This window comes from Thamnophis elegans, chromosome 7, assembly GCF_009769535.1.
Source record: "Thamnophis elegans isolate rThaEle1 chromosome 7, rThaEle1.pri, whole genome shotgun sequence".
Taxonomy (NCBI): Eukaryota; Metazoa; Chordata; class Lepidosauria; order Squamata; family Colubridae; genus Thamnophis; species Thamnophis elegans.
In genome coordinates, this window is record NC_045547.1 from 79,323,229 (window position 1) to 79,347,405 (window position 24,177).

General features: G+C 44.1%; 1 protein-coding gene across 1 annotated transcript in view; it reads left to right on the forward strand.

The window, feature by feature from the left end:
• Positions 1-23,765, forward strand: part of CDHR3 (cadherin related family member 3) — a 34,276-nt gene extending 10,511 nt beyond the window's left edge. The window contains 13 exon segments of the mRNA XM_032220753.1: positions 395-549; positions 2,014-2,203; positions 3,100-3,268; positions 5,020-5,122; positions 5,258-5,356; positions 7,800-8,029; positions 11,451-11,619; positions 13,935-14,179; positions 16,234-16,419; positions 18,094-18,103; positions 19,064-19,095; positions 20,644-20,692; positions 22,756-23,765. Coding sequence (XP_032076644.1) covers positions 395-549; positions 2,014-2,203; positions 3,100-3,268; positions 5,020-5,122; positions 5,258-5,356; positions 7,800-8,029; positions 11,451-11,619; positions 13,935-14,179; positions 16,234-16,419; positions 18,094-18,103; positions 19,064-19,095; positions 20,644-20,692; positions 22,756-23,342 — 2,224 coding nt within the window. The 3' untranslated portion in view covers positions 23,343-23,765.
• Positions 23,766-24,177: the final 412 nt, after the last annotated feature.

The window sequence follows — 24,177 nt, forward strand, 5'->3', positions numbered from 1 at the left end:
GGAGAAGGAGAAGGAGAAGAAGAAGAAACTTTTTGAAGCAGGATATGTTCCAGGGCTGGATATATTAGATATAATTAATTACTGATCGAAGACAATATTCATAGCTCAGATTAGAACTATGGGGTCCTTGGTGCTCTCCGAGCTTGGTGGTTTTCTTGCAGACGTTTCATTACCAAACTGCGTGACATCATCAGTGCCTCTTAAGAGCAAACCCCACTTCCTTCCTGCACCAATGACGTAACCTAGTTTGGTAATGAAACATCTGCCAGAAAATCGCCAAGCATATTGAGCCCTAGATTAATTAATTTTTGCTTTTACATTGTAACCCTTCGTTGTATTAGTCGGGATGATAAGAGACAGCTGATCAAACTGTCCTGTCTAATTTCTGTTCTAGGAAAGAGAATGTTTTCAAGATTCCTGAAGAGGCACCAGCAAATATGTTTGTAGCCAATATAACAGCCAAGGATCCCGAAGTCGAAGATTTTATTCATAGCCTTCGCTACAGCATGGGAGCCCCTGAAGCAATCCCTAAATTCTCCATCAATCCAAGTAAGGAATTAATCTTTCAAGAGAATCGAGAGGAATGCTATATGGGTAGTCCTCAACTCACAACCACAATTAAGCTTGGAATTGCGGTCGTAATTCATTGCGGTCATTAAGAGAGGCGCCCAGGTGATTGCCTTGCATGATGACCACAATCCCGACTCCCCCGTTTGGGGTGCCTCAGGGTGAGACATTAAATAGAGCCTCATCCCATTCGTTCTTAAAATGCTCTGAATAAATACTCAGAGCCCTTGGTGGAAATTATGATTTTGCTCCTTTCCTTCCCACATTGTTTTTTTTTTTTTTTTTTTTGGCAATGATATAAACAGGGACGCGGCGGCTCAGTGACCAAGACACTAAGCTTGTCGATCAGAAACGTCGGCAGTTCGCCAGTTCGAATACCTAGCGCCACGTAACGGAGTGAACACCCGTTACTTGTCCCAGCTTCTGCCAACTTAGCAGTTCAAAAGCATGTAAAAATGCGAGTAGAAAAATAAGAACCACCTTTGGTGGGGAGGTAACAGCGTTCGGTGCGCCTTTGGCGTTTAGTCATGCCGGCCACATGACCACAGAGACGTCTTCGGACAGCGCTGGCTCTTCGGCTTTGAAACGGAGATGAGCACCGCTCCCTAGAGTTGGGAAACAACTAGCACATATGTGCGAGGGGAACCTTTACCTTTAAACAGGGACAGCCAGAGGGGTCAAAAGGAAGTCAAAATGGCAGCCATAACCTTGGGGTCAAAGCCCCTTTCCTTTGCAAGATAGATAAAGAAGGAACATGGCTTTAATCATCCATCACTATCACAACTTTTCTGATTCTTCACTGCGGACATCCATTGTTATGAATGTCCAATTCAAGGGACTTTAAATGAGAAACAGTCTCATTAAGCAAAATTAAAAGCCATGAAAACCAGCTGGGTGACTTTGGGCCAATCACTAGGAGCCAGTGACTTTTAGTCCCGCCTTAGGCATGAAAGCCAGCTGGAAGACTTCAAGCCAATTACCAGGAGACATTGAGTTCTAGTCCCGCCTTAGGCATGAAAGCCAGCTGGCTGACTTCGGGCCAATCACTAGGAGCCAGTGACTTTTAGTCCCACCTTAGGCATGAAAGCCAGCTGGGTGACTTTGGGCCAATCACCAGGAGCCAGTGAGTTCTAGTCCCTCCTTAGGCATGAAAGCCAGCTGGGTGACTTTGGGCCAATCACCAGGAGCCCGTGACTTTTAGTCCCTCCTTAGGCACGAAAGCCAGCTGGGTGACTTTGGGCCAGTTATTCTCTTTCAGCCAAATCTATGTCACAGGGGTTGTTATTGCGGAGAAAATAGGAAGGTGTGTTGGATATGTTTGTCACCTTGAATTATTTATAAAAATAATAAAAGCGGAATACAAATATATAAAAACAGTTTCTGCCGTAATCAAAAGCTACGCCTGCGGGGGTGCCTGGAAACTCTTACAGCTTATTTCTATTTCAGTGACAGGTATGGTCTCGGTGGCCGGCCGGCTAAATCGTGATGCTGCTCCCCTCAATACCAATCCTAATATTTCTTTGACCATTCGTGTTGAGGACAGCGCTACCCATAAAAGAACGGCTGAAATTGAAATTTTCATATTTATTGAGGATATCAATGACCTTCCACCCGAATGCACAAAATACAATCACAGGTAATAATATTTGATACTATTGATAGAAGAGAATATTTGTAGCTCAGGGTTGAACCGTGGGGTCCTTGGTGCTCTCTGAGCTTGGCGGTTTTCTTGAAGACGTTTCATTACCCAACTAGGTAACATCGTCAGTGCTAGAAGGGAATAGGGTTTGTGGAGTGGAAGAGGAGGAGGACTATGGGCCCTTGGTGCTCTCTGATCTTGACGGTTTTCTTGCAGACGTTTCATTACCCAACTAGGTAACCTCATCAGTGCTACAAGGAAGTGGGGTGTTGAGATGGAAGCAAACCCCACTTCCTTCTAGCACTGATGCTGTTACCTAGCTAGGTAATGAAATGTCTGCAAGAAAACCACCCAGCTCAGAGAGCACCAAGGACTACACAATATTTTCTACTCTCTTAAGCTTCAGGCAATTCTATTAGAGCTAATGACTTTAAACTTTTTAACATAGCGCGGAACAAACTGGAATGAACTTCCAGTTGGCCCATCGGGCCTGTTTTTCGCCTTTCCCAGCTTCCAGGGGCTTTCCTGAAGCTCGGGGAGGGCGAAAAATGGCCTCAAAAGGCCAACTGGAAGTTCGGAAATGGTATGTTTCCGGCTTCCGGAGGGCTTCTGGGGGGGCTGGGGGAGGCCATTTTCACTCTCCCCAGGCTTCAGGAAACCCTCTGGAGCTTGGCGAGGGGTCATGCGTGCATGCGGGGGAAGGGGCGCACACATGCATGTGTGGTTGGAGAGGATTGAATTGGTGTGGGCATGTGCATGTGCAATTTTGGCACGCTGTAAGAAAAAGGTTCGCCATCATTGCACAAGACGGTCTTTTAGACATTTTGGAAAGCTAAGCAAAGAACCAGAAAATCTGAAATAAAGAGCTACCGTAATTTATTTTTCTTAAATAGGGTGCCAATTCCTGAAACGGCTTCCCCTGGATTTGAAATAATCAATTTAAAGAATGATTGCAAAGATGACGATGTGGAATCCCCACACAATTTGTTTAACTTCACCGAACTGTCTGGGGTTGGAAGTCATAAATTTACCCAGGATCCTCCTCACTCCGGAATAATTAAGGTCTGCTAATTAACTGTTTTATTATTATTATTTAAATTTGGAGAATGGGGTGCCTATTCAAATGTAATCAGGAGAGGAAGTGCAGGGAGGGAAATGTTTCCCATTAAGATAGCATTAAAAAAAGGTCAAAATTTAATGTGGAGACATTAAGTGTCTTATCTGTATCAACCAGAGTGTTATCGAAAATATCCTTCAGATCAGAATTTTAGGTCTAGGGCATTCGTTTTATTAAGAAGCAAAACCAACACATTTATTTAAAATCATCCCAAAATTGGTGTGTGGGGGGGGGAGGGTTAAGATGCTCGGTTTGTCGGCTGGAAAGCCAGCAGTCCAGGTTCGGAACCCGATTGCTACACGATGGGGTAAGTTCCCGTCCTCACCTCAGCTCCTTCTCAACCTAGCAGTTGGAAAGCATGCAAATGAGAGTAGATATATAGGTACCCCTTCGGTGGGAAGGGAACGGAGCTCTGTGATGTCATGCTGACCGCATGACCACGGGAATATCTTCGGACAATGCTGGCTCAATGACCTTGAAACAGAGATGAGCAGCACCCCCTAGAGTCAGCAATGACTAGCGGCGTAGTTACCCTTTCCTAAGGAAGAACCATGAATATAAAATCAGTGGCACTTTGTACTTGAGAGAGAGCTATAGGAACACAATTTTTTTAAAGCCTGCTTTTTAAAAAAAAACAGGATGTCCTCAATTTATGACCATTCATTTAGTGATGATTAGCAACCATTCAATGTTACATTCGCATTGAAAAAAGAGACAACTTGTCCTTGCACTTTTGATAGTTGCAGTGCCCCTACAATCATGTTATCAGGTTTCCAAAAAATGCCCTAATTGATTCATGAGTCTCGAGCCAAATTTCAAAAGAAAATTAGTCATTTATTAGGAGCATTTATTTTGGCAAGACCTTTTTATCAGTCAGATCTGAGCCTTATTTGAATTATAGCTGAACTTTGCCCCTGTTCCTTCCCTCCCCTCATTCTGTGTCATAAATCACATTCCCCAATGAGGTGCACCCCTCCCAAGCCTGCTACGGTAATGAGTTCCAACTCTAGCCGAAAGTGTACGTGGAATGCGCTCCCCCATTTCCTCACCGTGGCAACTTTAGGAGTTGACCTTTGTACTGGTTGTAAATCACTGTTTTCAATGCCGTTGCAACTTCAAATGGTCACTAAATGAAAGGTTGTAAAATGAGGACTGCCTGTATATCACCGTGGCATTTAAGGACCACAATTCCTGTACCGCTCTGGAGTGATTCGGAAGTTGTTGAAAAATGTTAGAAAAAAATCACAGCAAGGAAAAATAATATGGCGATCAATTTCAGGTAATCCTCAACTTATGACAGTCCATTTAGTGACTGTTCAAAGTTACAACAGTACAACGGTACTGGAAAAAAAAGAAACGTATGGCCAGTTTTTCACACTTACGACCTTTGCAGCATCTCCATGATCACAGGGTCAAAATTCAGATACTCGGCAACCGGCTCATATTTATGATGGTCGCTGTGTGTGATCCCCTTTTGCAACCTCTTGGCCAGCAAAGTCAGTGGGGAAGCCAGATTCACTTAACAACCATGTTACTAACTTATGTACCGCACTGATTCACTTAACAACTGTGGTAAGAAAGGTCGTAAAATGGGGCAAAATTCACTTAACAACTGTGTGTGGCTTAGCCACATAAATTTTGGGCTCAATTTCCGTCATAAATCAAGGACTGCCCGTAAAAAGAATGTTCTTTTAAGCTTACAGGAAATGTAGACTTGGAAAACACAACGGACGGAAGCCTGCAGAGACAATATATTCTGAATACCCTCATCCAGGATGTTTCTAAGCCTTCCTTTTCTCGTTAGTATGAACTTTTCTTCTTGTTCCCTTTCCCCCCCCGCCCCCCGACCCTTTTTCAGGAAAAAAAAAAATTTTTAAATGAGGTTTATGTTTCTGTGTCACCTTTCACGATCTTCTTACTTGCTGTATTTACAGAACGGATTTACATTTATATTGACATTCAGCCGGTCAATGAGTTTCCTCCAGTCTTCAATAGCTCTTTGTACACTTTTAACGTATCTGAAATAGTACCATGTAAGTGACAATGGCTTTTTCTCAAATTTACAAGGCTATAAAATAGAATTCTCTCAAATTAATGCTGATTCTACACCCTGCTCCGTATATGGCACACTGATAGTTTTGTTGGGGTGAATGTTTCTTTAGATCAAAGAAGCCACTGGAACGAATTAGATTATTAGATTCTTCGGAATCTAATATACCTATTTCCTCCCCTTTTTTAAAAAACGAAGTTTTTAAAACTTTCTGGCTATCCAGGAAATGCACAAACACCTGTTTACTATCGCTATGTAAATAAAGCAGTTGTGTGAAAACGGTAATGTTTCCCAAATGACCTTGGTAAAGAAAACTTGAATTCGCTTTCAGACCCGTTGTAACTTTGAACGGTCACTAAATGAACTGCTGTCAGTTGAGGACTACCTGTAATATAGAATAGATTAGAATAGAAAAGATGGGATAGAATAGAATAGAATAGAATAGATGGGATAGAATAGAATAGAATAGAATAGAAAAGAAAAGATGGGATAGAATAGAATAGAAAAGATGGGATAGAATAGAATAGAAAAGATGGGATAGAATAGAATAGATGGGATAGGACAGAATAGAATAGAATAAATGGGATAGGAGAGAATAGAATAGAATAGATGGGATAGGAGAGAATAGAATTAATATAGAATAGAATTAATATAGAATAGAATAGAAAAGTTGGGATAGAATAGAATAGAATAGAAAAGTTGGGGTAGAATAGAATAGAAAGATGGGATAGAATAGAATAGATGGGATAGGATAGGATAAAATAGAATACAAAAATAAGATGGGATAGAATAGAATAGAATAGATGGGATAGAATAGAATCAATATAGAATTGAATAGAATTAATATAGAATTGAATAGAATTAATATAGAATAGAATAGAATAGATGGGATAGGATAGGATAGAATAGAATAGATGGGATAGGATAGAAAAGATAAGATAAGATGGGATAGAATAGATGGGATAGAATAGAATAGAATAGAATAGAATTCTTTATTGGCCAAGTGTGATTGGACGCACAAGGAATTTGTCTTTGGTGCAGATGCTCTCAGTGTACGTAAAAGAAAAAAATACATTCATAAGAATCATAAGATACAACACTTAGTGAGAGCCATGATTACTAAATAAGCAATCAAATCATACTAGGAAACAAATAAAACAATATAAATCATGAAGATACAAGCAGCATAGTTATAGTCATAAGTGGGAGGAGATAGGTAATAGGAAGGAAGAGAAGAAGAATAGTAATACAGTCTTAGTAAATAAATTGACAGCGTTGTGGGAATTAGTTGTTTAGCAGAGTGATGGCATTCAGGGAAAAAAACTATCCTTGTGTCTAGTGTGCAGTTGTTCTGGTGTGCAGTGCCCTATAGTGTCATTTTGAGGGTAGAAGTTGAAACAATTTATGTCCAGGATGTGAGGGGTCTATAGATATTTTCACAGCCATGTAATATCGATGTGACTGAAGCCACACTCCTTTTTAAAATATACATTACAGCAGGGATGTAATGTATGACCCTTTTAAGACTTGTGGACTTCATTTCCCAGAATTCCCACAGCTGGCTGAGGAATTCTGGGAGTTGGAAGTCCACAAGTCTTAAAGTTGCCAAGGTTGGACATCCCTACTGTAAAATAAAGGACGTGGCTTCAGACACATGGATACCCCTGCTTTACAGATTTTACATAAGGAGAATAAAATACATTCATCAAGAATAAAAAGATACAACCCTTAGTGATAGTCAAGGTTACTAATAAGCCATCAAATCGTATTAGGAAACAAATGAAAGCAATATAAATTGAAAGATACAAGCAACATGGCTATAGTCATAAGTGGGGAGAGAGAGATACTAGCAAGGAAGAGAAGAATAATAGTAATACAGACTGTGGTTTGGGAATTAGTTGTTTAGCAGAGTGATGGTGTTTGGGGAAAAAACTGTCCTTGTGTCTAGTGGTTCTGGTGTGCGTTGCCCATTAGCGTCATCTTGAGGGTAGGAGTTGAAACAATTTACGCCCAGGATGCGAAGGGTCTGTAGATATTTTCACAGCCCTCTTTTTGACTCATGCAGTGTACAGGCCCTCAATGGAAGGCAGGTTGGCAGCAATTGTTATTTCTGCAGACCTAATCATCCTCTGAAGTCTGTGTCTGTGTTATTGGGTTGCAAAGCCAAACCAGACAGTGATGGAGGTGCAGATGACAGACTCAATAATTCCTCTGTAGAACTGTATCAGCAGCTCCTTGGGCAGTTAGAGCCTCCTGACTTGGTGCAGAAAGAACATTCCTTGTGCTTTTTTGATGACATTTTTGATGTTAGGTGTCCAACCTTTTGACCGTAGATCCTTTCTGAAGCCTACACAATCTCTTAAACACACCGCACACACTCCAAAACTACCTGCCTGTTGTCTTAATGTACTGCTATTTCATTTCAGCCAGCTCTTCTATCGGAAGCGTGTTTGCTACTGACAAGGATTTGCCTCCCACTGGAATTTCTTACTCCATTTTGTCCGGAGAGAGCGGTGGACGTGTCACAGACCTATTTGTAATTGATCCCCAGCTGGGTATTTTGCAGAACACAAAGCGATTAGACTATGAAACACAACGAGTACACACTCTTGAAGTGCAAGCTTCTGACAACAATGGCAAGACTGGAAATTCCTTCGTGAGTAAACTAGTGAGCGTAAAACAGAGCATATTGTTCCTTGCGATCTACTTTTCTTTGCCTCTTGATGGTAAAACACAAGTAGGATTTGCCGGAAGTGACATTCGTAGAAGCAAAACCTGCAAAATCAGCCTTGTCTGCACTGGAGTGGGAGGATGAGGCGGGGGTAGAGTTAAACAAGTCATCAGCCTAGAGTTGTTACGTAGACACAAACAGTCAGGATCATACATTAAATTGCAGTTAAGATTATTTCTTTTTTTAAATAAGTTTTTTGTTTTTTATTCTCATTGTAAGTATACATTCACATGATTGTTATTCTTCTTTACATTTGTCATTGTTATTCCATTCAATAGGTTATAATATACAATTCGGATTGCTTTATTTACCATCCCTTCCACCTGTTGTATCACCACCTTATTTTCCCTTTCTTTTCTCCCTCCCTTCCTTCTCTACTTTCTTCCTTCCTCCTCTCCTTCCCCTTTCTTCTTCCCTTACTTCTCCCCTACTCCTCTTCCCCTTCCTACCCTCTCTCCTTCACTTCCTCTCCCTTCCACCATCCACTCCTTGCCTCTTTCATCCTTCTCTCCTTTTCCTCTCCTCCTCTCTCCCTTTCTTTTTCTGTTATTGTAGGTGTCTCTTTCAAATCTCAGTTTATGTTTTCTTGGGATGGTATTTCCACAAACCCAAATATAATTTAGTATCATTTAATTTAAATAATTTAGTTAAGAAGATTTCTTGCTCCTGCCTATACACAAGAATCTAGTCATTTAATGTTCAATAATAAATTAGTGCCAGATAAGGATCAGCAGAATTCAAAAGGGGTTGGATCAGGGGTGAAATCAACTTACCTTCACTACCAGTTGGCAAATGTGAGCGTGCGCCAGCTCTGTGCATGCGTAGGACCTTCCGTGCATGCGCAGAGCATCAAAAATGAGGCGTGATGACGTCTGGGCAGGTGGGCGGAGCCTCCCGCCACCACTGCTATCAGTTCGCCCGAAACGGATAGAACCGGTTGCACTACTAGGTTGGATTCAAACCATTTGTGATAACATAACAAGTCTAGGCTGATAACTCATTTAACTCCACCTCCCAGCTCTGCTCGCTCTCTTGCTACTCTTTGGGTTAGTTTTTATGTTCTTCTATGTTTAAATAACAAAAAAAAAATTAAAAAGAGAATATATTAGTAGAATATATAATAGTCTGTGTTGTACAGAAAGCTGGATGGAAGTGGATGTGATCTCCCAAGATCAAAAACATTAAGATATTATGTTGCTTGAGGTGAAGGAGAAGGTATTGCTGCTTCTCCTTGAACTACCGTATTTCTCAGAGTATAAACTCCGAACTACCGTATTTTTTGGAGTATAGCCTTAGTTTCTGGGGAGGAAAAGAGGAAAAAAATTCTGCCCTCCAGGTATTCATTTTTATTCCACCAGAAAAGCAAGCAAGCACAATAGTATAATAAAATGACACTTTTTGCCACTTTTTTTCTTTCGGTGGAAAAAAAAAATTTTTTTTTTTAGACATTTTATTAAGATTTATAGGCCGCCCTTCTCCCTGAGGGAACTCAGGGCGGCTTACAATCACAGGGAGGGGGGTGCGATATCAAAAGACAAACAGTAAGTGAACAAAATAAAATAATAAAACACAACTTGCATTCAACAGTCAACACTCGGGCGGGTAAATTGGGAACCTATCCCCAGGCCTGATGGGAGAGCCAGGTCTTAAGGGCTGTGCGGAAGGTCTGGATGGTGGTGAGGGTACGAATCTCGGCGGGGAGATCGTTCCACAGGGTCGGAGCTGCAACAGAAAAGGCTCTCCTCCGTGTAGTCGCCAGTCGGCATTGACTGGCAGATGGGATTCGGAGGAGGCCCAGTCTGTGCGATCTAATCGGTCGGAGGGAGGTAATCGGCAGAAGGCGGTCTCTCAAGTACCCAGATCCACTACCATGGAGTGCTTTAAAGGTGGTCATCAGTACCCTGAAGCGCACCCGGAGATCGACAGGTAGCCAGTGCAGCTCGCGGAGGATGGGTGTAATGTGGGCGAACCGCGGTGCGCCCACTATCACTCGCGCGGCTGCATTCTGGACTAACTGCAGTCGCCGGATGCACTTCAAGGGCAACCCCATGTAGAGCCCATTGCAGTATTCCAGCCTAGAGATCACACAATCTTAACCAGATATCTGGGCATTCAGCCAAAAGTACTTAACAGCTCCTAAAATGTAACAATGCTGAATCAACAAACCAGCCCAGCACTTGCCTGAAAGAAACCATTGAGAAAACTCAGATAGCCAGGCAGTCTTCAAATCTTTTGTTGTTGGCTTCTCCTAGCTGGAAGGAAGCTTTTTTTCAGCCCTAATGCGGTGCTAATGAGATCTCCCTATCTTCCATGCTTTGCCTGAAATGGAGCTCCACTCATTAGCATCTCATTAGGGCTAAAAAAAAAAAGCTTCCAAAAAGCTGCATTCGGAGTATAAGACGCACCCAAATTTCCACCCTCTTTTAGGGGAGGGAAAAAGTACGTCTTTTACTCCGAAAAATACGGTATTTCTTCAAGCTGATAAATTACAATAGGTTTTACTCCAAGCTGTTGGTCCTTTAACAGATTGCCGTGACTTCTGCTTTAATATCTCCTGCTCAGGCCAAGTGCGCTGTTGTATCTATCACAAGAACCAGCCCTGAACCTGTAGACTAGAAAGCTTTCTTCCATACCAGGAACCGCCAACCTTTTGGGAAACAGGGGCCGGTCCCATGGAAAGAGGTTTTTCCATGGGAAAGGAAGGAGGGAGTTTGGTTTTGCATGCTAGTTGCATCCCGCGGATGGGCTTCATTTGTATGCGCAGCCCAGTTTCTGGGCTAGTTCCGGTCCATGGACTGGGTGTTCTACACTCTTCAGATTTTATTTTTTTAGTAATAGCACGTAGACTTATATACCGCTTCATAATGCTTTACAGCCCTCTCTAATCAGTTTACAAATGTCAGCCTATGGCCCTCAATAATCTAACTCCTCATTTTATCGACCTTGTAAGGATGGAAGGCTGAGTCAACCTTGAGCCGGTCAGGATTGAACTCTTGACAGTGAGTGGTGAGTTAGCCTGCAATACTGCATTCTAACCACTGCGCCACCAGGAACAAGAATGAGAAAGGGAATAAGAGAGGAAAGAAGGAAGGAAGGAAGGAATAGCACTTATATACCCTTTCACAGTGCTATATAGCCCTCTCTAAGCGGTTTACAGAGTCACCATATGCCCCCCCCCCAACAATCTGGATCCACATTTTACTGACCTTAGAAGTATGGAAGCCTGAGTCAACCTGAGCCGGCGACGATCGAACTCCCGGCTGTGGGCAGAATTTGCCTGCAATACTGCATTCTAACCACTGCGCCACCACGGTTCCTTCAAATATTTCTTCAAATCTTTCTTTAGGTAATAATAAATATTCTTGAAGTAAACGATGAACCACCCATATGCACTCCTGATGGACAGTTGCTGGAAGTGCCCGTGGATCTAAGTTTGGGCATTATTAATAGTTTCAGTATTACCTGCGTGGATCGGGATTCAAGTCCAAAGTCGTTCCGCTATACTATCACGTCAGGTATTTCATACTTTGAATATCTTATGTCATTACTTGCCGGTAGAATATATATTCTAACACGTGCCGTCCCAAAGGTGCTTTTTCAAGAGGCAGCTGGACTACTTTCTTGTTTTACTTTGAAGTCTTCCCTCTTCCACAACTGCCATTTTGACCTGAGTTCGTTGTAAAAATAATAAAGGCAAGACGCTCCCTAAATGTATTTATTTGTATCGACACCAAAAGAAATTCTTTCAAGGCAGGAGGTGACCCTGCAATCCGAACTTGCAGTTTGCTCGAGAGGGCTATTGTTCATCCTGTTCATACTTGCCAAGAATTACTTGATATGTAACTAACTGGATAGCTGTGCTTCACAACGAAACTATGTGATCGGGCAATGCAGGAGAAATCCGGTTCACTCCGGTTCAATCCGTTGACTCAGTGATAGTCGGCGATTGAAACACATAAGGGAATATCACTCCTGCTGCCTTGAGTCCAGAAGCAGTTCCGTAGGTGGAAGGTGTAGACATTTTGGTGAGGTACTAACCTTTAGTACTGTAAGGAGCCCCAGACCACTCCTGAGTGAAGGAGTGGAATGTCTGCCAGATTGAACTGAGGTAACGGAATGTGAAGCAACTGGCCGTTGGAACAGAGTTCTTTTCAGGTGGGGAGGGGGAGTAGAATGTCTACCTAATTAGCACCAGAGTGTGTTAATATAAGGCAACTGGCAGTTGGAACAGAGTTCTTTTCAGGTGGGGAGGGGGAGTAGAACTCCTTAGCATCAGAGCGTGTTAATTACTGGATTTGAAATATTAATGATCTGATGGTCATTTTGAAAAATGCTTTCTTAGCGAGCACCTAGGAGCCAAGAGGAACATACATGCCAAATTTCAGGTCTGTAGGCTTTACGGTTCTGGAGATTTCGTGATGAGTGAGTTGTATTTGGCTTTTATAGAGAGAGATTAAAAAATGGTTTGCTACCTCTAACCTACCACCTTTTTAACCTGCAAGAAACTATAAAAGCCACTGACACTTGGGTCAGGGATACGTGCATGACAAACTTAATTGTATTTATTGATTTGATTTATACAGTCAACCTACAGTCTTCAAATTCTTCAATCTGGTTCACATTAAGCAGCTTTTTTAAAAAAAGTTAGTTTAATAACAGTTAACAGCCGAGTTAAAAGATTGGCTTGAGCTTATATCAAGTTCAGGAAGATAGAGAAACTCTCTCAGCTTCTAATTGACCATAAATTGTTCTCACATATTTACAATACTTAACAACTGGGAGATTAATTTAGTTCAAAATATAGAATATGCAGAATAACAAAGTTGGAAGGACTTCTGGTCCAACCCCCTGCTCAAGCAGGAAACCCTATAGCATGGCTAACTGTTTTGTCCTTGCATGCTGAAAGCGTGCACACACATGACAGGGTGTGTGTGCGTGCCCACACCCATAATGCAATGCGTGCACACCCCACCCACCCCAATGCTCCCTCGCCCCCTGTTTGTGCGCGTGTGACACACACACACTCCTGCAAACCCTATTTTGGGCCTAGCAGGCCTCCCTGCAGCCTCCTGGGACCAAAAACAGGGCACCGAGGGCGCTGCGCCCTCTGCGTTCCCCTTGTGCATGTATGCATCCCCCCCACCCCCGGGCGCATACGCACGCATCTCCCGCATGCACGGCAGAGATTCAAAAAATCAGCTTGCTAGCGGGAGGCGCTCGCGCATGCGTGGTAGAGCTGAGCTGGGGCGACGGCTTGCGTTCCCGCAGAGAGTGCTTCGCCTGCCATCTGTGGCCCTATAGCATTCCAGACAAATGGAGCCGGTCAGAATTGAACTCCTGGCAGTGGGCAAAGTTAGCCTGCAATAGAAATTCTAACCACTGTGCCACCAGGAAGACGAATGAGAAAGAGAATAAGAGAGGAAGGAAGGAAGGAAGGAAGGAAGGAAGGAAGGAAGGAAGGAAGGAAGGAAGGAAGGAAGGAAGGAAGGGCAATAGTACTTATATACCGCTTTACAGTGCTTTACAGCCCTCTCTAAGCGGTTTACAGAGTCAGCCTCTTGCCCCGCAACAATCTGGGTCCTCATTTTACCCACCTCGGAAGGATGGAAGGCTGAATCAACCTTGAGCCAGTGGGATTTGAACTGCTGGCAATCAGCCGTCAGCAGAAGTAGCCTGCAGTACTGCACTCTAACCCTTGCTCCACCAAGGCTCCACCACCATATCTAGAGTAGACATTCCCAGTTCCTGCAACCATCCGTCCTATCCACCCTCTTCCAGTGAATGAAACCTCATTTATCTTTACCCATTTTGTCTTTGGCTCTGCTTTTAGGTAACGTGAATAACCATTTTGACTTCTCGCCAAAGGCCGGCTCCAATTTCTCCAGGTTAGTCCTGACCAACCCATTCGATTATACGTCAGGAATAGACAAAGTTTGGGAATACCGGCTGCTGGTTTCCGTAACAGATGATAATCTGTTATCAAGTGCTGAAAGGACTTCAGTCCATGTTCAAAACGGCACAGTAAAGCTGACCATCCGAGTGATTCCGGATCCAACCACTGTGATTCCTACCACAGTAAGTTTGGGCTTTTATACTCTCATGATTTGGGATGGAAGTAATAGGTTGACAGTGGGAGTTATTTATCAATTTATATACTGTCATCACGATGTTGTTATTTTGTTTAGTTTTCCCAAACATGTACAAGATAGCAGGTGTAAGTGTGAACATGGACATGAAGGAAGAAATGAAGACAAGTAAATGGGGACAATAGGACAGGGATGGTAGGCACGCTGGTGCGCTTACGCACGCCTCCTTTACGGACCTCTTAGGAATGGGGTGAGGTCAGGAGTGGGTTCCGGCAGCCGCTACTGGCAGTTCGTTCAGGGGCACACCGCACGCGTGTGCTGCGCTTAATGCACGATGTGCGCACATGTGCAGTACCACTAAAATTGCTCTGCGCAGAAGCAAAAAACAAGATGGTGGTGCCTACGGCGCTGCCAGGAGAACCGGTTCAGGGGCATGGCAGGCCTGGGTCACCACGCCCCTGGGTCGCCACGCCCCTGCCGGTTCCAGCAACCCAGGCCACCAAATTACTACCGGTTCAGTATATAAGTGCTATTGCGGTATTGTTCACTTGATTGCTGGCCTAGGGTTAATCTGCGGGCACGCGAGACGTCGCCTAGCTAAGCTCCACCGCGCATGTGTGCGCGCCTCCTGCCGGCTAGCTGATTTTTGGGTCTCTGCTGTGCATGTGGGAGATTTGGGGTGGGGGGTTGCACGAGCATGTGTTGGGGGGGTCACATGCAGGGGGAGTGTAGGGATGCGGCAGGGCCCCCCCTGCACCCCATTTTTGGTCCCAGGAGGCTTCAGGGAGCCCTGCTAGGTCCAAAATGGGGCGCAGGGGGTGTCGTGCACATGCACAGTGTTTGTTTGTTTGTTTGTTTATTGGATTTATATGCAGCCCTTCTCCAAAAAGACTCAGGGCGGCGTACAACATTAAAAAAAACCACATATTACAAAAGTTAAAAAAAAAAATAGATAGAATATCCCCCCAAAAAACCCAATTAAGATTAACAATAACATTTTAAAAATTCAATTAAAATTAACAATAATCAACCATTTATTTTATTTTGTTCAGACAGTGGGTCACGGGGTAACGCACACATGTGTGGGTTGTGGGGGAGCATAGGGGGGTCATGCACACATGTTCAGGGGGGCAGGGGGCATTGCATTGTGGGTGAGGGAACGCCCGCACATGCCATTCACTCGCCCGCGTGCGTTTCTGGCCCGCGAGGACAAAGAGGTTAGCCATTACTGTTCTAGCATTTGGGGGGGAGTTTGCTTAGTCGGGGATGCTCACAACATCCCAGTTGAGATTATGGCCGTGTTTTGTGAAACTAAGACATTCTCCTTGTGTCTCCTGCCTGCCGGCTGTTGTTCATAGTTTTAGTCCTCGAGGCTTCCGTCCTTTTCTCTTACGCAACGTGACCCGACAAATGCACGCACATGACAAAACTGCGCCCACAAAAGCGCGATTTCAGTTAAGGTAAGGGTTAGGTTCAGGGTTAGGTTCAGGGTTAGGTTTAGAACTCGCAGTTATTACTTGTTTGTTGAAGGCGCACTTTTGTCAGCGCGCTGTTGTCGGTGCGCTTCTTCACTCATTCGTCGGCACGATTTAGAACTCGCGGTTTTCTCAGCGCACTTTTGTCGAGCGCGCATTTGTCGGTGAACCTTTACGCAGTGACTGTTAAAGTCCTTGCACTGTATGTTGTAAATGACTCCTGATTTCTCTTTAAGAGCTGAGGTGGTTAGGGTGCAGTACTGCAGGCCATTTCAGCTGACTGTTATCTGCAGTTCAGCGGTTCTAATCTCACCGGCTCAAGGTTAACTCAGCCTTCCATCCTTCCGAGGTGGGTGAAATGAGGACCCAGACTGTGGGGGCGATATGCTGACTCTGTAAACCGCTTAGAGAGGGCTGAAAGCCCTATGAAGCAGTATATAAGTCTAACTGCTATTGCTATTGCTATTTTTCTTTTGAGACTGCTGGGTTTTTAATTTCGTTTTTTAGAACCCATTTAGGGAAACTATTTTGCTTCCAACAACCCCCCCCTTTTTTTCCCCCTTACAAGCCTGGTGTGACCATTGTGACCAGCAAAGAAAACGTCTATGCTTCATCGGCTTGGTATGTGCCATTTTTCATGCTCCTTGGAAGCTTATTGCTACTGGGGTTCCTCGGCTATCTGACCGTTTTGCTGGCAAAATACCTGCGTTCCTGCTGCCCACCAAAACCCAAAGCGGACATGAAGCCGTAAGTAGTAGTAGCAACGGCGCTTAGATTTATGTACCACTTCACAGTGCTTTCCGGCCCTCTCTAAGACAGGGGTCCCCGATCCCAGGTCCGTGGACTGGCAGGGGGCCACGGCATGCCAAAAACCGGGCCGTGCAAACAAGCGAAGCCCCGTCCATGGGATGCAGGCGGCCCATGAAACCACACACACACCCTGGTCGGCGGGAAAACCTCTCTCCACGGAACCGGTCTCTAGTATCCAAAAGATCAGGGACCACTGGTCTAAGTTTTCTCTCTCTCCCACCCTCCCTCCCTCCCTCTCTCTCTCTCTCTCTCTCTCTGACAGTTCCATTCCCTCGTCCCCCTCGGAGCACTCAGGTTGCATTGATGCTGACCCTGACTCCCACTCCTCCTCCTCCTCCTCCACTGATTCAGCTGATGGGGGACAGGACCACAACAGCCAGCATATTTCCCCCAACAATCTGGGTTCTCATCAAGTAGCTTAAAGAAAACCTGCAAATAATAACTCAATTATAATACAATCTCTGCGTGTCCTTTTGTTCTGCAAGGCTCACATGAGGAATCCATATTTCTTAACGAGATTGGCTCAATACTCCCCTCCAAAACTTAAAGTCATTGCTGTCCGTAGCTTTTCAATTCAGCTTTGTTTACTGTATTGCTTAATGATCGTTTCTGCAATAATAATAATAATATATATTTTTTTAATTTATGGCAGGTTGGACGTGCCAGGTATGTGGTTTCTTCTTTGCTTTCCTTGTTCTTAAAACACGGCCCCATTGTTAATAAGAGACATTGTAAGTATAATCTTTACTGTCATTGTACTTAAACACAACAAAATTGGTTCATTATGTTTTCAAAGTATGATTTTAGTGGCAGTTTGACTTAGAATCACAGAGGTTAAAATCTAATAGAACAGAATACAGGTAGTCCTTGATTTATGACTGTAATGGAGCCTCCCTAAGCCATGATGGCCGTAAAGCAGGTTGCCCATGGGACTGGTCCAATTTTATGACCTTGTCTTGTGGCAGTCATTAAGTGAACTCACTGTTTGCTCTGGGGTGGTTTTTTTTTACTGAAAACCAGAAGTAAACGCTTAAATTGTTTAGCAAAAATATCGGAAATTGTGGTTACATGACCACAAGACACTGCAAATGGACGTAAATGCATGATGGTCGCCAAGTAAGAATCAGTTTGGCCTAGTGGTTAAGGCAGTGGTGGGTATCCTGCTGGTTCAACAACTGGTTTGGTGATCGCGTGCTTTGCGCATGCGTGCGTGCGCAGTTTTACCAAAACGTACCTTCAACGTTACTGCTTGGAGAGTAACACAGCTAAGACGCAGCAGTCCGCTCTGCCATGTTAAGCAGCTGAAAGGATATAGGGAAGTAAAGCGCAGGGGCGGGAGGGCCCATCTGATCGTCGGAGCTACTGGTTCGCCCGAACCAGTCCAAACTGGCTGACTCCCACTCCTGGGTTAAGGGAAAGGAGACTGCGAGTTCAAGTACTCTCAGACATGAAAGCCAGCTGGGTGACTTTGGGCCAATCACCGGGAGATGGAGAGTTCTAGTCCCACCTTAACCATGAAAGGCAGCTGGGTGACTTTGGGCCAATCACCAGGAGACAGTGAGTTCTAGTCCCACCTTAACCATGAAAGCCAGCTGGGTGACCTTGAGCCAATCAGCAGAAGACGGTGAGTTCTAGTCCCACCTTAGCCATGAAATCCAGCTGAGTGACTTTGTGCCAATCACCAGGAGACGGTGAGTTCTAGTCCCACCTTAGCCATGAAATCCAGCTGGGTGACTTTGGGCCAATCACCAGGAGATGGAGAGTTCTAGTCCCACCTTAACCATGAAAGCCAGCTGGGTGACTTTGGACCAATCAGCAGAAGACGGTGAGTTCTAGTCCCACCTTAGCCATGAAATCCAGCTGAGTGACTTTGTGCCAATCACCAGGAGACGGTGAGTTCTAGTCCCACCTTAGCCATGAAATCCAGCTGGGTGACTTTGGGCCAATCACCAGGAGATGGAGAGTTCTAGTCCCACCTTAGCCATGAAAGCCAGCTGGGTGACTTTGAGCCAATCACCAGGAGACGGAGAGTTCTAGTCCCACCTTAGACACAAAAGATGGCTGGGTAATTTGGGGCATGTCACTCTCTTTCTTAGCCCAGCCTACTTCACAGGATGATTGTTATGATCAAAATAGAAGGAGGAAAGAGTATTAAATATGATAATAGTTATTTATAAAAATAATAAAATCAGGATACAAACAAATAAATGTCCAAATTGTGGTCACATGACTGTTGGGGGAGTCCTCAGAACTAGTTTACAGCTACTTTTTAGGAGGTCTGCCAAAGTGTTGAATAGTTGGATAGTTGCTAAGTGACAGGTTGTAAGTCAAGGACCGTCTTATATGTGGAATATACGGCTTGAAATGTGCAGTCCTTGGAGCTCCCGGAACTTAATTGATGGCTTGCAGATATTTTGTTACCCGACTGTATCACTTCTTCGACTCCTGCTTTTATGTAGTAAGTTCTACTTAATTCAGGTTGGCATCCTGCGATAAAGAATGTAATTTGACGGGATACTTTTAACTCTTGTTCATTTCAACAAGTGAATGGTTTAGAAAAAACAGCATGGTGTTTTTTTTTTCTACAGTAAAGAAGAAAGCAAAGCAAGAAGTCATATGGGTAAGTGTGCTTTAAACAAGGGATACGGTGGCTCAGTGGCTAAGACACTGAGCTTGTCGATCAGAAAGGTCGGCAGTTCGAATCCCAGCACCGCATAACGGATTGAGCTCCCGTTACTTGTCTCAGCTTCTGCCAACCTAGTTGGAAAGCACATAAACAATGCAAGTAGAAAAAGAGGAACCACCTTTGGTGGGAAGGGAACAGCGTTCCATGCGCCTTCGGTGTTTTAGTCATGCCGGCCACATGACCACAGAGATGTCTCCGGGCAGCTCTGGCTCTTCGGCTTTGAAACAGAGATGAGCACCGCCCCCTAGAGTCCAGAATGACTACCGCATATGTGCGAGGGGAACCCTTACCTTTACTTTATGCTTTTTAAACCTGAAACAGAATTTTTTTTTAAAAAAAAAATCAGAATCTTTGCCTACTTAGGATTAGTATATCAGGATGCCCACATATATTCTGGCTCATATTAAAGCCTGTAAAGGCAATTGTAATTATTATGACCCTTCCTGTTTAATCTAGACAATTTATTTTTTATTAAAAAAATATAGTTTTTTTTATAGCTGATGGTGAAAAGCAGCACAGAAATCGAAGTCGTTTAGAGCTGCACTTCCTTCTTGTTTTTCTACATCCAGTTTGAAAGTTCCTATCCTTAGTCCAATTTATAAGATTTCCTACTATTTCTAGTCTCCCTCTCCTAAAGCAGAAACCACATTCTAGTTGCCACGTTTCCGAGATGGTGACTTCTTGGGTTATCTTCTATGTTTATGAAAGAATAAAACTTGAAAATAAATTAAACATGAAACTAAAGAGCTTGGTGTATTCTCCAAAAAGTATTCCCTCAAATTCTGTGATTTTCTGTCTTCAAGTAAGCAATTATACGCTAACTATGTTTTAATCCAGGGGTGTAAAACTCAAAGCCCGTGGACTGCATCCAGCCTGCAGGATGCTTAGATCTGGTGCGGGGCCACCAGGAACCAGCAAAGGACCGGCCCGCCGTGCCTCTGCCCGGGAAAATGGAGCTCGGGAGGCCACACATGGCCCTCCCAAGCTCCATTTTTGGTGGCTGAGAGTTGCAGGAGGCCGTCGCAGCCGGAAACGGAGCATGGGAGCCATTTTCCCAGGCAGAGCGCTCGGGCCAGTACCAGCGCCCCCGAAATGAGTGATGTTGAGCTGGCCACGCCCACCCAAGCCACACACACCCTACCCCAAGATCAAACACAACCCTGATGCGGCCCTCGAGTTTGACATCCCTGTTTTAATCCAACACACAGATTGTAGGATTTCTCCTTGATTCCATGCTGGTTAGCGTTAGGTTAACGGTTAGGTTTAGGTTAGATTTAGGGTTAGGTTTAGGGTTAGGTTTGGGGGGGTTAGGGTAAGGTTTTCGCTTTATATTTACATTTATCGATCACAGCGCGATGTTTTCGTCGCGCTGTGATGACGTCACGTACACGCTTTCGTCGAGCGCGCTTTTGTCTACCGCGGTTTTGTGGTGGAATCTCTTTAATGAACGGTACTAAGTAAGCCTTTTGTTTGTCTTTTTAGGAAATGACCAACTTAAATACAATTTTCGATGGGGAAGCAATCGACCCAGGTATTACAAGGAGGCCGGGAAAGAGCAAAACGGTGTTGAAAGGAAAGCGTTTAAGATTAGAGGGAGAGGTGTAGGCCTCCCAGGCAAATAGCAACGCTACGCATTTGTTCAAGAGAAAAGTCGAGTGCTGAAGCCATCCATCAAGAAGCTTCTTCAGCTCTGCGGAAAACTGAACCGAAGAAGCTTCTTGGATGAGAAGCGAAACGTTTTTCAAAGGAAAAAAGAAAACCCAAGATAGTCCAGGTGCCTTTTGGAAAAGCAACTTCTGGGTCAATTTTATCATTGCAGAAAGAGTGTTTAATTTGTATCATCCACTCAGGAGGATGAGACGCCCAGAGAAGTTGCTTTTCTGCAAGGACACCTGTTCTCTAGACTAGCTTTCCCATTGAGGTCAATTGGATCTCCTTGGTGTCCCATTTCAGAAGGTGGTTTAAAGGGAGGTTTAGTTTTTGTCTTTGTTTTTGCTTTTAGTTTGGCTGGGGCAGTGGTGGGATTCAGGCGGTTCGCACCTATTCGGGAGAACCAGTTGGTAACTTTCTAAGTAGTTCAGAGAACCAGTTGTTGGAAGAAATCTCCTTTTGTTTTTTTTCCACTTTACAGGGCTAATCCAGTAAGGAAGGCAGGAAGGAAACATTCTAGTGTTGTTTCTAGCCTAATTTTTATTGACCTACTTACAGAAACTGCCTCTCCAGTTAACCCTTATTGCCATTGTAACAGCTAAGGCGAAGCGCCCATCGACCTGAGTGACCTTGAGTTGGCCACGCCCATCCAGTCACATGACCACCGAGCCCCACCTATCCAGATGGTCATTAGGGCAAAGAACCGGTTGTTAAATTATTTGAATCCCACCACTGGGCTGGGGTGTTCTTACTATTGGTGATTATATTACTTAACATTATTGTGGGTGTTTTGTGTTATATATTTTGTTGTTAGCTGCTGATAATCCGGTAGGATTATGGTGGATTACAAATCAAATAAACCAGCACATCCAGTGATGGGATTCACCCAGGGTCAGGTTGCCTGATGTGGGAGCAGTGGTGGGATTCAGCCAATTCGCACTTATTCGGGAGAACCAGTGGTTAACCTTCTAAGCAGTTCGGAGAACCGGTTGTTGGAAGAAACCTCCTTTTGTTTTATCCCACTTTACAGGGCTAATCCTGTACGGAAGGCAGGAAGGAAACATTCTGGTGTTGTTTCTAGACTAATCTCAATTTCCCTGTTTACCAAAACTGCCTCTCTGGTTAACCCTAATTACATTGTAACAGCTTAGGTGAAGCAGCGCCCATCGACCTGAGTGACCTTGAGTTGGCCATGCCCACACAGTCACATGACCACCAAACCACGCCTACCCAGCTGGTCATTAGGGCAGAGAACCAGTTGTTAAATTATTTGAATCCCACCACTGCATAGGAGGCTTGGCCCATTCCTATCCTCTAGCTCCCCCACACATGCGCAACAATCCTCCCGCGATGGGTAACCTGACCCTGGGCGAGAGGGTTGTTAAATTAACACCACCACCCACTATCAAAGTGGATCCTGGGGGCTGCACTACAAGAAACAGACAATGGAGCAGGCAACGCAAGGGGGGGGAGGAGGAGCAGGGAGAAGAAAGAGGGAAAGCAGCCTTCTCCTTCCCTCATCCCGGCTGCTCCATTGCCCATTTCTCCACTGCAGCGCAGTGCAAGAGCCGAGGTGGTACAGTGGTTAAATGCAGCACTGCAGGCTATTTCAGCTGACTGCAGTTCTGCAGTTCGGCTGTTCAAATCTCACCGGCTCAGGATTGACTCAGCCTTCCATCCTTCTGAGGTGGGTAAAATGAGGACCCGGATTGTTGTTGGGGGCAATATGCTGACTCTGTAAACCGCTTAGAGAGGGCTGAAAGCCCTATGAAGCGGTATATAAGTCTAACTGCTATTGCTATTGCTATCCACTTTGATAGTTTGGGGGCGTGGGGTAATTTAACAACAGGTTACCTGAACCAGTGCAAACCAGCTGAATCCCACCACCGATCACATCCCTTCCACTCTGAAAATGAATTTTTGAACGAATCGTTTCTTTCACAGTCACTGGCAAAGTGTATGAATACAACTCAAAATCCGGGGCACGGAGATGGAAAACCCCCAATGCGCTTTCCATGACGGAAGTGAAAGAGTCCGTCACACAAGTAATAACTCCTCCAAAGAGTGGTGAAGGCAGTCTGTTTAAAGCAGAGTCTACCGCTAGTGGCGGTGAAGGGAATCTCAAACCGAAGCCGAGATCTCCAAACAGTGGCGGAAAGGATCTACCCGAAGCAGAGGCTACCACTACTAGCGGCGGTGAAGGGAATCTCAAACAGAAGCCGAGATCTCCAAAAAGTAGAGAAAACGAGCTACCCAAAGCAGAGGTTGAGTCTGGTGGTAATCAAGGAGATCTTAAGCAGATGAATCCTCCAAAGAATGACCAGACAGGTGACCTGTTTCAAAGAGAAGATGAAACCAGGAGACCAAATCACCTCGAACCAACAGCCGTAGAGAAAAGGACGGAAAGTCCTTTAAAATTGCAGAAAGCGAACGGGGAACCTCCCAGCAACCGATCACCTTCACCCGCTCCCCCACGCAGGTCCCCCCTCCCCTCTCCCAAAATATATCCCAAATATCAAAATCAGGCTTAAAAACCGGAACCAGGTGTCCGTAATCCAGAAGACATAACAGCTGGATGCCTCTGAATGACCGAAACAGGAAGCCAACTCTTACAGGAAGATTACTGTCTTTTTCGGACTATAAGATGCACTTTTTGTCTCTCAAAAGGGAGTGAAAGTGTCTGTGCGTCTTATAGACCGAATATGATCAAAGCCCCGCCCACCTGCCAGCCATTTTATGGCCCAGTTTTCGGGCCTATTTTCAGCCTTTTTCAGCCTGTTTTCAGGGATTTTTTTGACCTATTTTTGAGACTTTTTTCTTACCCATTTTTTTTTAAAAAATACAGGCTGAAAAAAGCCTAGAAAATGGGCCTGAAAATGCCTCGAAATGGGCCAAGAAAAGCCTCCAAAACGGGCTGAAAAAACTTCAAAAATAGGCCAAAAACAAAGCCTCAAAAATGGCCCCAAAAGCCTCAAAAATAGGCTGAAAAAATGGGCTAAAAATACTCGAAAATGGGCCTGAAAATGCATCCTTATTGGCCAACAAAAGCTTTGAAAATGGGACAAAAAAACCTCCAAAATGGGAGAAAAAAGCTTCAAAAACAGGGCAAAACCCTTTTGGATTATATATAAAGATTAATAATAATAATAATAATAATAATAATAATAGTAATAGTAATAATAATAATAGAATTAAGTTAAATTCAGTTAAGTCTTGATTATTAGGGGGGAAATGATATGATGCAGGATATAGTCATAAAGGAGGGATAATGATAATAACATGTATGTATGTGTATGTATGTATGTATATGTATGGGTACAATATAAGGAAATGAGATGTAAATTGTAAACAGTGATTTGGAAAGAA